A 12,682-nucleotide genomic window follows, 5' to 3' on the forward strand; every position below is an offset into this window, starting at 1 on the left:
AGTAGTACTCTTGTGTTGAGTTGAGATGAGTTGGCTGTTCCAGTGACTGTACAAGACTAAAGTTAACTACCAACTGAGTATAGCCTACATGTAGAAAATTAAATCTAAAAAACTGTTTTAATATCTAGAACACTTAATAGTTATAGGAAAGATAAAGAAGCTGCAACAATAGATTAAGAAGTTACATTCTCTCTCTTCTTTACAGTTAGAAAGACACAGACAGACACATAGTCAGTTTGGTGTATAGTTTATTCCAAAAAATAATAATAAATAACATTGTACTTAAATACTTTCAGTTTTGCAAAGGAACAATGTGACAATGTCTACTGGTACAGAAACAGCAATGACATGAGGGAAATAAACTAATCTGAAAAAAATTCATTTGTTTAAAATATCTCACGTCATCAGTAATGAAACTTTAAATCTGTTTAGTTGCTACTTTGCAGGCAGTTCAAAGCAAATTTTTGTCTTCCCTTGTCATAACTGCCTCTTTTGTGGCTGTCAAACTGCTTTTACTCAGTACAATCCAATAGGCTTTGTACAAGCACAAGCATTATAAATATGAAAAGGTACAGTTTCTAAATGCAGCACTTCATGCAAAGTTAAATTTACATTTAAAATTTTATAGTTTCTATAATGTATAAAGCACCGTCTCATAATGTAGCTAACCTGCTACATTAGTGGCTTTTTATCGGAAAAGTTTCCTAAGAAACATTTAGATTCATTACTTATTACGGTAACACAGTTATTGTCACATTCCTGTTGCATATTTGTGCAAATGATGCCCTTTTTTTTCAGTTTACTCCCACACCTACCAACAGTCACCACAGCGATGTCTGAAGGCCGAATACCACCATGAGTTTAGTGCAGACTGCCAGTCATCATTCATCTAAACATTACATGAGCTCCTCTTAGCTCAGGAGTGCTCTTTGCAATGTTTTATATCACCCATAATCCACACTGTTTACATGTCTGTGTGTCTCATGACCAGCTGGGATCCCTCTGCCGGGACTTATGAAGTAGGAGATTTAGCAGCAGGGGCACACCTTGGCTGAGGCTTTCTTTGGACTTTTACCACATTTCTTTTCTTGGCAGACCGGTGCAGAGAGGAGTGGTAAACTGAAGAGGATGATGATAGTCAAATTTAGCACCAAACAAAGCAGAGCTGCACCCACAGAGTTGGAAAATGTGACAGGAATAGAGTGTTCGAGGAGCCAGGGGCGTCGTGTCACCATGTCCTGTTCAACGGCCTTCATCTGAAAGTGGGTGCCGAGGACGCCGCACACATGGAAGAGTTGGTGGCTGTGACCTGCAGAGGGAGCAGTCGGGTCATGTTTGAGCTGATAAAACTTGCAAGACCAAGCTTTCAACACAGAGCAAATAAAATGTATAACATTTCATTATGTGTATCCAGTGTTTCACGAAATTTAAGAATTTCCTTGTAGTGTTGTAAAATCTAAAGCCAATTGAGATGCTTGTGAGAAAGGCTACATAAATAAATATAGAATAGAACACACTCGAACACTTAAAGTGCTTTACAAAAGTTACTGCAACTTATAAATTCAATAATTGGGAATGAATGATGAATGAAGGTGCAATGAATAGAAAATAAAGGTAGATATACTGTACATTTGTAACTTAAACATGCTTTAACTCGCCATTGAAAAACAGTGGGGAAGAAAACCTGTAAACACAACACTGACACACTGTAATTTCATTTTATAGGTAGATATGACAAACGTGTTGGCAAACAGTTACACATCCAGCAGTTATGGCACAACATTAATTTTTTATTTATTTAACACTTTTCTATTAACACTGTTTTTGTTCTCACCAGTTCAGGAGGAAAATATTTGGCTCTTTATTTCCTAAGTGCTCCACTATGTTCACCAGCCTGTCTATAACTTTGAATGTTTGCCATTTAGAACTGAGCAGGTAGTAGAAAGTGGGTTTTTAGAGCTTTTTCACTGCAAACAGCGTCCTGCTGCTGCTCAACAAGACACTGATGGAAGCGGTGCAGGTAGGCAAATGACACTGAAACACGCTGTAGGGCAGAGGGGAAGCACAGAGCTGGGTGATAATTGTCTGCAAGGCCTAACATACTACTGACAACAACCGCTACTCCTCAGATCAGTCTTACCTATGTAGTCGAAGCTGCCAGGTGCCAGGCGCTCGGGCAAATGTGTGGCAAACAGGAAGCCTGTGAGGAAAGCCAAGGCGATGTGGTTGTAGTGGAGGATGTTGGTATCATTGTCTGTACATCCCTCTCCTACACACAGGAACACCTGTGAACGCGGCACACGCAGAGCAGATGTAACAGATAACAGGGATGTCACCATTATTCAGGAAACAGGAAACTATTTCTACTATCTTCAAATGTATCAACACGGCTTCAACTCCTCTATGAAGTATCTGCAGTGGAGCTGCTGGGTGACTTTCCATGTAAGATGAAGATTTTAGTCACAAAGGTGAATGTGTAAAATTTTATGAAACAGGATTTCACCAAAAACAGAACATTCACAGTTTCGAAATATATCAGTGTCAAAAAAGAAATGTTTACATTTTTGTCCTAGTTTAAAAGTGGAGCGGCTCAAACCGCACATCCAGAGGAAGAGCAGGAGCAGATTCAGGTTTTAAGACAACTGTCACTGTAGTGATTGGCTAATGTTTTTCAAACCTTTTAAAAGAAAATGTTTATTCAGCCTGCTGTACACTCGATGCTCCAATCAGGTACCCCGCCTTGAGTAAAATGTTAAATGTTTATTTTGTAACTCTCAACCTTCACATACTGGCCATCTTACCCATGGTTAATGTTTGTTACATTTCATTTCTGATTAAAGGGCTTTGGTAAGATTTATTACATTACAGAGGAAACACTGGGTGTTCGATTTGTTGTCACCCAAAGATCCAAACCCTGCAGGTTTTTTGCTCAATAACAGTTTCATTCCCAATGAAAGAAGATGTTGTTATGTAACATGCATGATCAGAAAAGTAACTCTATATCATGTAGCTTCAGTTTTTGGAATTATTTCAGGTGAAGATTCCTTTCTGCGTCAACTGTTTGGTTGTTTTTTGTATGTTTACATGAACTAACTGCACACCACATTCACCTCCTTCAATCAAAATAATTAAAGGTTGTCACAGGTGTGACAGGAGCAAATTCATATCATACATCACATCATAACTTGTGTAACCTTAATGTGCATTTGAACGACAAATTCATACATTAAGTCATATGATGATTTTGATTGATTTTGTTGTGCGTTCAGCAGAAAATGTCATTCCTGTTAAAGATCTGTGTTTTAAAATGTTGTCCAATAGGAAACATGCAGCATTTTTTCTCTATCCAAGGTAATCTTGGGCGCTATACTGGACTATGTTTTCCAAATTCATTCTATTATAAACTACAACACACACTCTTCTGTGTCTTCTTAGATACATCTTGTGTGAAGGCGCAGATGTGTGAAGTGCACGGAGGTGGACGTACCCTGTAGAACAGAGGAATGTTGTCGAACAGGTAGGGGTAGGCAAAGGCAACAACACGAAGAAATTTACTGAACCTTGGACTCTGGCACTCGGGGAATCTGAAACAAAAGATATCATTTTCAGTAATGACAAACAATGCTTAATATTCATGGGATTATGCTCATGGTTACACTGTGTTACAGCTGTGGAGGAAGCTATGTGGAAACACCTTGCACAGCGTCACTAACGGTAATGCCTTAGTTATATGAGAATTTATTTGTCGTAAGAATTTGTTTACTCTGGAAATTTAAATCAAAGAGTTTGAGATAAACAAATTAATAAATACATTTCTGGCAATTGTTTTATTCCATGTGATAACTGGATATGTGGCAACACACAAACTGTATGCTTCACAGAACTTTCATATATGCAGGTTCTTAAATGAGTTGTTGTTGTATAACACTAGAACACTTTAACCTTGTTTGATTGTCTGATTTTCTTGAATGAAAGTCAGTCAGTTTGTTACAGAACACGTTCTGCCACTGGTTTTGTCTCTCTGACCTGCCCAGGTGAAACTACCAATGTTTTGGGTTGGTCTCTATAGTCACACTCATCACTCACACACCCACTGTGTTTAACTGTGAGTTGCTCAATGGATGATGTCAGTGTGAAGACATGCCAATACTTTACAATGATAACCACACTTTTTTGAACAACAAATATCACTTTAGACAGAGCAGTGGAGAGAGATAGGCAGAGCAGAATTTTAGGCAAGTGCATGGTCTTTACCTCTTTACGATGTCATGATTATATTGTAGAAATGGTAAGCCAAGCCTTAAGCAGCGGGGAGAGATGAGTGAAAGAAGAACATGCCAACATTAATTCAGTACATGAAGAAAATAACAGCACTAACTGTGATAACAGCTCTGAATGTAAGAGGTGGAACAGTGCTATTTCTCCTCAGATTTTCATGATCGATCTTTGAGAAACCTGTACATATTTAACACAGTTCTGAAGGTATTTCTAGACCATAAGAAACTTGTCTAACCATCTAGATAAAAAAAATACTCCACCCACTTCACACTAAAGGCATTCGAAACTTGTTTTCCTAGTTGCAACTCTGTTTTATTCTCCAAACAACATAGTTGGCCAGAAATGGCATACAGTATGTCTTTGCTTAGTTTGTACAACTTGAATCAAAATTAAAAAGTTATACTGTCAGTTGCATTTGTCATTGTTATATAGTCGAAAAATAACTTTCCAATATTTTACTATATATTATTATATAGCCTATTTTCATACATAGTAAGGTGTTTAGATCTTCCACTGTCACGACTCGTGGTAAGTGTTGTAAAAAAAAAAAAAAAAAAGCACTGTGACTTCAAAGTGGGAAAAGCTAATATTAGCACCATATCATACATCCAGCATCACAACAAATGTTTAGCATTTTAATGTTCAGCATGCTATCTTGTTAACCTGCCTAACATGCTGAGATAGGACCAGCATTAGTGGGGAGCTACGTAAAAATGAATCTTCACACCATACCTGGAGTAGCAGGCCAGGCCGGTGCAGATGACAGTGTTGAACACAGCGATGGGGATGTAGCTCTGGTGAAAGAAGCCGTTCACCCACTTGTCCGGGAAAATATAAGCTGAGTAGATGATCGCTGACCCTGCAGACGTGAACAGTGCAAAATTGTAAACTTATAGCCTCGTATGTTTAATATCAGGAAAATGTATCTGTATACACACACAGCCTGATGGATTTATCATTTATGATATTTTGTCCGGCAGCGTTCACATACACAATGGAGGAATGCCTTTCAACACAACACCACCACCATTAACTACTGCCTCAGAAATTACAACAGTGAGGAGGAAGTTAATTCATGTTGTGACATACAGGGTGTTAGAGTATCTCTGTTTCTTTGCTTTTACTGGATTACTTGCTGAACTTTGTTACCTCTAAAATGTTTACACACAAATATGGCTTATTTTGATTTGATATGATTTACTTTGATTTCACTTTATTGTCAGATTTCTCTGAAATGGTGTCTTGCATCACAGGGGGTACACTGCTTCACACACAGAATACAACATTTTAAAATACACTAAATTTCATGCATCGTGCAATTCTTTTAGATATCATATCTGGTCGAGTCGCTGATACTAAGTTGTTAAGTCAACAGTTTAGTCACAACATTTTGCACATGGAGAGCTCAGAGCATAAAGCAGCACCACTTAAAGATATGTCTCACACTGGTTTCTAGTGAACCACCTGACAGTGAACCACGTGCACTTACCCAGGCTGTAGAAACTGAGGGCGCCATAGTCGAAAAAGAAGCAGATATGGCGTGCCCGCGCTGACATGGTGCTGAAGGTGTGAGCACAGCTCGACGCCAGAGGATAAATGCAGCAGGAGAACAAGAAGATCAGCAGAGGCCAGGTGAAGGAGTCCTGCCATGCTGCCTGCATCAGCACCACCATCACAAGTTTCCATAGGAAGTACCTGCGAGAAGAAAGAGGGTTACATCAAGCTGATTAAATTGGATTGGATGCAGCAGAACTGATTCTTATTTAATGTTGGCTTTTGCTACATGAATGATTAACTCTGCATCATTGCTCAATACCATTCGTCACACTGTTATAGTATCTCTGGTAGTAGCCACCTATATGAGATAATAAAGGAGTAGCTGAACATTTGGCCTAAGTACAATAGAAAGAGATTTTCCTTCAGAGTTACAGCATGTAACCTGTAAATCCACAACTTGTCAGTTTTACATTTGTATTTGTTTAAGGATCAAACAAATGTTACTGTTCATTCTAAGCTTTAGAGGTGTTGCCCTGTGGAGAGAGCCATGCAACCTGCGTCTCCCTGCTTCCAGTCTGTATGCTAAGCTAACTTCCCATCAGCTCTCACAGAGATGTATCCATTTTATCATCTAGCTCCCAGCAATAAAGTGAATAAGTACATTTCCCAAACTGTTCCCATTTTTTAAACTAACCAAAACAAACAGGATTTAAACATTTAACTAGCTCCTTGCTGTGAAGTAACAATAAACACTGAACCATTAGGCCGGTCAGAGAGAGGCTTATTGCCTAATGAGCAAAGCTGCAAAATAACAGAAATGTATAAACCTCCTGTCGCATGCTAATGTCCAGTTCCCCTCTCTGGCAGACTTCAACAGAATGCCCACATCATGACAACTAAGACAGATACCTTTAATTAGCTATGTTAAATAGGCCTGTCATCCCAGTCAGAGTATCTGTCAGTCAAGATGTTCATAATTAAGCATCATGTACATTTTCACTCAGTTACGTCATCATTTGTCAGTTACACAACAGCTAACAGTGCTACACAAAAAGCTTTATCTTATCAGGAGGCTATAGTTTGCCTTGTGTATCGTGGCCACTGTTTCCAAGTCTCAGTGCACCTCATTAACAAATCAACATTATTTGTGCTTTTCCCCGTCACTGAGCAGTTAACTAATTGCGGCATCTCAGTTGAAAGCCTTAGGCACAGATCTGCTCATTAGGTCTGTAGGTCCTCTAGGTCTACGCTGTGCCCCATGATACAAACACCCAAGTGATCTTAGTATATCCTCAAACACAAACACATGCACACTTTCTCTGCGGACTGTGCAGTCAAAGCAACTGGCATCTCAGCAGGGAGGAAGTGCAGAGTGGCTAGCGGGTGAAGGATCCTCTGTAGTAACTTTAAATGTAATGCGTGTGTGTGTGTGCGTACACACACACAGAAAACAACTAACACAGAGGAGCCACGACATTTCTTTTATGGAGCTCCTGGTCATACTGTGCAGAGATGTACAGTAGATGGAGAATAGTCTTCTTATTCTCATCCTCTCTTTCTTTCTCTTTTTTTCTTTGCCTTTTCTTTTTCTCTTCTTCATCTGTCTCCCTGTCTCTCTGCACCTAAAAGCATCTGGAGTCCATTTTTACTCAGTAGAAATGTAGAAGCTGAGAAAACAAACAGAAATGACACACTTCCATCATATTTCCTCCATTTTCTTTCACCATTTGAGGTTTGACTGGTGCTCTTTTAAGTACATCATCCTATTGTGTGTCCTCTTCCTCTGCGATGGTTTAATGGCACCTAACTGCAAAATTAGCTCCACCACATGTTCAACTCTTATGACTAACCAGCTCCTAATATTAGTTTAGCAGCAGTGGGTGGAAACACGCATTCGTTTCCAGTTCCTTTTGCCAATTTTCTACAATTTAGTCAAAATTTGTGCGACATTCGGATGGAAATCTAGTGGATACTGGTTTGAAATATGGAAGCTTAAATGTCTGATGAAGAAAGAGTGTGAGGAATGTTTGACTTCATCTTTATCATGGTGATCACAGAGAAGACCATGTGACTTATCTGGTAGGTTCAGAAAATGTCCCTTTGTAAAAGAAACTAGATTAGCATCCAACCTACAAGCTTTACAAGATGTACAAGTTTCCCTCTTCAGAAGTGGACCACAGAAAGCTTCCTTATGAACCCAGGAGCACTCTGCTTTGACAATTTGGAAAATCATGTGTTTGGTATGAGTCCTTCTTGTATCGTGGTGGATGAGGTAAAAAAAAGTTTTCCTTTCTGAGTAAAACAACTTGTTTGCTAAGCCGTCACCTCTTGAGCAACTTGCCTCATAAACAGAAAAACGGAATGTCAGCAGAACAGGTTGCAGACACACATTTATGACTCTTAAAATTTGTGATGTACTGAAGCAAAAATAAAAATCTGTCAGCTGTACCAGGTGGGCAAAAAGTGGGTCCAGATGTTGAGCGTCTCATTGGTCAGCTGAAACAGGCTCAGGATGCAGTCGGTGGCTGAGCTGCGGGGGTGGCGGTACCCGGAGATGATGCTGTCCTCATGAAAAACCTCAAAAAAAGAAACCTCTTGGTTAGTCCTCAGTCAGTTTGACAACTTTGAGAAACCTGTTTTTCAAGTACAAAGTGTAACAAAATACACAAGACTAAAAAATTATCAGTTGAGCAAGTGTTGCATGTTCATGTCAGAGTGGTCTACTAACACGACCCAGGGTCCAGGTTCGCCCAAAGATAAATCTGAGGGGTCACAAGACTTAATCTTGATGCTGATCAAGATTAAGTTTTTGCTTTTTTTATGTGCAATACTGGATGCTTCCATCCTCCCAGGCTACTCTACTCTCTGCTTAGTCACAAGACAAAAAAGTTAGGAAGCACTCATTTACTTCTTTACATTTCATTCAATGGCAGATTTTTTTCCAAAGCAATTTCAGGTTTGATCAGTGCAAGAACTAGATGTCATCAAAAATTAGAAGTGCATCTTTCTCAAACAAACGTACAGATTTCTTTAAAATAACCACAGGCATTTCTTAAGATTCCCTGTCACTAACCCTCCTAATTGAGTCCAGCTCAGTCTGACTGTGTGAAAGCTGAAAAGTCCTAAATATCCAATAAAGATCCTTGAAGATGAACTTACTTTGGGAACTTGATTGATGGTGAAGACTCGTGGTAATCTGATGAGGCTGAGCATGATTGTCAAGGTGCTGCTGTTGCTGTCTGGGAGGTGATTTGAACTGAGGCAGCCAGCAGGGTGTGCCTCCGTCTTTATAAGGTTTGTGTTGCCATGCCGTCTCTTAACGTTCCTCCCCTTCATCTCCTCCCTCTCCAAACCCAGCGAGAATATCAGGCATACCTGAGCCACTCCCCCTCCTGCTGTCTCTGTGGAGGTGGAGAGTATGTGCACACAGGTGTATGCTCACACACACAAAGGCGCGCTGCTGTTTGGCCACAAGATTTTTGGAAGACAAGTTTCCAATATTGGTCCAAAATCATGCCCACCAGGCTTACATCATATCACAATATATTAACATTAAAATGCAGCTGTTTCCAAAACAACAACTTCTTGCATTATCTTCCTGTCACAAAGAGATGACAAGCCAGCAGAGCAGGTTTCAGTGAATGATTGGCATTTATGGTCTGAAACAAAGGCTAATATTTTTAGCCATTTTCCTGCCAGGAATACAAGAGCAAGTGCAGCGGACGAGAAGCTCAGCACTGAACTTAACGAGTGCAGTCTGAGTTTCAGCCGGCCTGACCTCATGAATGAAGGGTGTGAACGGCTCTGTTCTTTCATGCCACTTTCTTGCTCGTCTTCTGGTGAAACTGACATATCACCATCTGCCCTCAGACCGACAGGCAGCCGTCACACCCAACAGAGACAGCCGAGCCCAGCCACTGCTCCTTATCTTGTTTAAACTCTGCAGCGGTGAAAGCAAACACATCTTACTGCCACTGCAGAATTAGGAAGTAAAAAGTAAGAGGTGTTATTTGTTCTTTGTTTGATAGTTTTACAGGATAACATTTTTTTTTGGCCTCTTTATGAGCTCTTTTTGAGGTAAATCTACGGTAATCATTAAACTTGCTAAACACAAATGATAAGTTAATGCTTTATCTCACAGGCCTGATGGAAAACCCTAATTATTCTGGTTGTAAATGCCTAATCCTCAGTATGAGGCTTCTGTTTACAAGTCCATTCAAATTATTCCAGACCAAATATGTTTAAAGTGGACACATTTCATCATGATGTTGCTTCAAACTCTTTCATTTTGTTCTGCCACAGAAATCAGCTCTAAATCTCGGTTCATTCTTCAAACCAGCAGCCATCATCCAAACATCGCTTTCATTAAATCCACTTTCAGTCATTCACCTTGTTGTGATGTAAGCTGCAATCACAACAGCTCAGTGTGATGAACGAATACAAGTACTACAGCAGTGCACCTTGGGATCTCATTCTGCTTTCTCTCAGAGGAGCAGAGCTGCAGTCGGAATCAGAGCAACACCACAGGTTTAGAAAATTCAATCAATAAATAAACCAACAGGAGAAGCATGTGTGGTTTGGTTTTTGGCCCGGAGTCGGTTAACATGACAAGTTAATATGTAAGTCATCAAGACTTTTAGTGGCAACAGTATAAACAAAGTCAACTGCTGAGGGTTATGTCCCAAGAGAGCTGGGGGATAGAAAACAAGGTCAGGTGATGAAAAGTATTTTTATTTGTCGGAGTATGGACTGAAATCACAGTGGTCTCTGCTAAGGGGAGAAGAAAAGATGAGTATAGCTCTTTCACCCTTACCTTTATGTTTTAATAAAAAAAAGGATTTTAGTGCCATATGTATTCACCACACAAGTCAAATGTCACTAACACCAGGCTGAAAAACAGCATTTCATTGGCCTCCTCTCTGGCTGAAAGTTTCAGGACTATTGCTTTACTGGCATGTGTGGTTGGTTGGGTGGAGTCAAGACTACATTTCAAAACGTGAGCTGCACAATTCAGCACACAAAACACAGCACATGCCTGTCTGAGTACACAGCTCTGTGTGACAGGTAAAGAAAATATCACGTTCGCCAAGATCATCATAAACAACACAGACTAATAAAAACATATTTCATGTGGCTTGCAGTGGCTGAGTCCAAATAAAGGTTTGTCATAGTGTCTTTGCCAATACTGTAAAAAAAATTAAACCAAAGTTTATCACTACCACCTGCTGCTGTTTGATCATCAGTGGAGCACACTTGATTCTGCTGTTGCCATATTTTCACAATATATTATTCACAATAATTCACACAATGTGCAGCAGGAAATGTGATATGTGTGTGTGTGTGTGTGTGTGTGTGTGTGTGTGTATGCGCCAACAATCAGATAACAAATAGTTAAAAGCTTCTTAAAAGTTTCTCTTTCTGAAAGAAGTAGGTTCCTGTGTGACTGTCCAGTCGATCGTTGCATCACTTCTGGGACAGAAAGTGCATCCTCATCCTCAGCAGTTCCATCTGGGGAAATTCAAAATGAGACTGAAAACAGCTGAATAGAGTTAAAAAAACAAAAAAAAAAAAACAAACATAGTTGTGATATTAGTTGCAGCATGTATTGTGGGTCTGCAAAATTACAAGATCCTGCTCACTGTAACTATTATCACCTGGAAAAGGTGATATTTTCTCAAATAATTTGTGTGCATGCTTCAATATTAAAGTTAAAAGATGAATTTATTAGAAATGCTTCGAATATGTCATGATTGGAATCTTAAGCAATCTGTTGAAGTGGTTGACAGAAAGTAGTTGTAGCAGTAGTGCTGTATTAGTAACAGTCATACCAGCAGAAGTAGCAGTAGTAGCAACAGAAGTAAGCAAAGACAGATTTATGGAAGTTGTTTAGGATTTGAGCCTCTCTTCTGTGTACCGCTTTCACTATACAACTCCACCTTCAAGAAAAAGGAAAAATATTAGTCCAATATTACTGTTTATGACTTTGATCATGACGTTCATGTGAATCTCCTTAATGTTATTCCTCTTAAACATAGTTCAACACAGTTCCAAGGTGAAGTTTGACTAGTCCCCTGAGTGTCACTGCACTTTTAAAAAAGTCAAAAATCTGATTTCATCTGCTCCTGTCCTCCCTGCGGTGATAAACCTTTGCAGTTACAGGTAAATTCCAGGAATTTGGGAACTGGAGCTGTCCTCTTGCAGAATGGTACTGATGGTATTGACCACCAGTCAGTTTCTTTTCCAGGAAATTCAATTCTTACCAGTTGAATTATTCCATTGTGGAAAAAGAGGCTTTGGCTCTTATATGGGCCTTGAAACATTTTGAGGTCTATGTGGGTGGTGGAGGACTACAGACTTCAACTCCTGAGCATATTACTGTTCATTGCAAAGAACAAGAAGAGGTACAGGAGTCTGCAGGACCCAAATTTCAAAATCCCAAATGCATATTACTTTTGATTATTCTTTCTTTCCAAATGAAATCAAACAGATTAATATGATAAAATATTTCTAAATAAATGTTATTTAAGTTCTAAATTTATTTCTTAATTTAGATTAGAATAATAAAAAAAAAATCAAAACTGAAAAACAGAATTAATCAGTATAATAAGTACAGAGAATAAAGTGGATGCAAGCTGTTCAAATACAGACAGCATGTTCAGTCTGCACAAATGAAGACACTACGAGTCACAGGATCAAAGAAAGAACATGCAGCTGTTCACATCTGCAGCAGGTTCAATGAATCTGTTAAATACATTCTCTACATTGAACTCCCCTTCTTTATATTTCTGACCAGTATTTAAGTTAATTTTTCCAGCATTTTAATCAAAAACATATACACTTGCGCGCGCACACACACACACACACTAATTCAGCTCATCTGTAAAACCAAGGCATTTATATTTAGAAG

General features: G+C 39.2%; 1 protein-coding gene across 2 annotated transcripts; it reads right to left on the reverse strand.

Moving 5' to 3' along the window:
* Positions 1-236: 236 nt before the first annotated feature.
* On the reverse strand, positions 237-9,126 carry paqr5b (progestin and adipoQ receptor family member Vb). Of its 2 annotated transcripts, XM_056377806.1 has the most exons (8): positions 8,935-9,126; positions 8,225-8,352; positions 5,768-5,973; positions 5,011-5,137; positions 4,255-4,299; positions 3,488-3,584; positions 2,141-2,285; positions 237-1,309 (listed from the first exon to the last, which is right to left on the reverse strand). In XM_056377806.1, exons 1-8 carry the CDS (start codon positions 9,109-9,111, stop codon positions 1,029-1,031), a joined length of 1,206 nt encoding a protein of 401 aa, XP_056233781.1. In that variant the 5' UTR covers positions 9,112-9,126; the 3' UTR covers positions 237-1,028. The 2 variants fall into 2 exon arrangements, with proteins under 2 accessions (XP_056233781.1, XP_056233792.1); XM_056377817.1 differs by lacking the exon at positions 4,255-4,299.
* Between the last annotated feature and the right edge of the window lie 3,556 nt (positions 9,127-12,682).

Source organism: Seriola aureovittata, chromosome 1, assembly GCF_021018895.1.
Source record: "Seriola aureovittata isolate HTS-2021-v1 ecotype China chromosome 1, ASM2101889v1, whole genome shotgun sequence".
NCBI lineage: Eukaryota > Metazoa > Chordata > Actinopteri > Carangiformes > Carangidae > Seriola > Seriola aureovittata.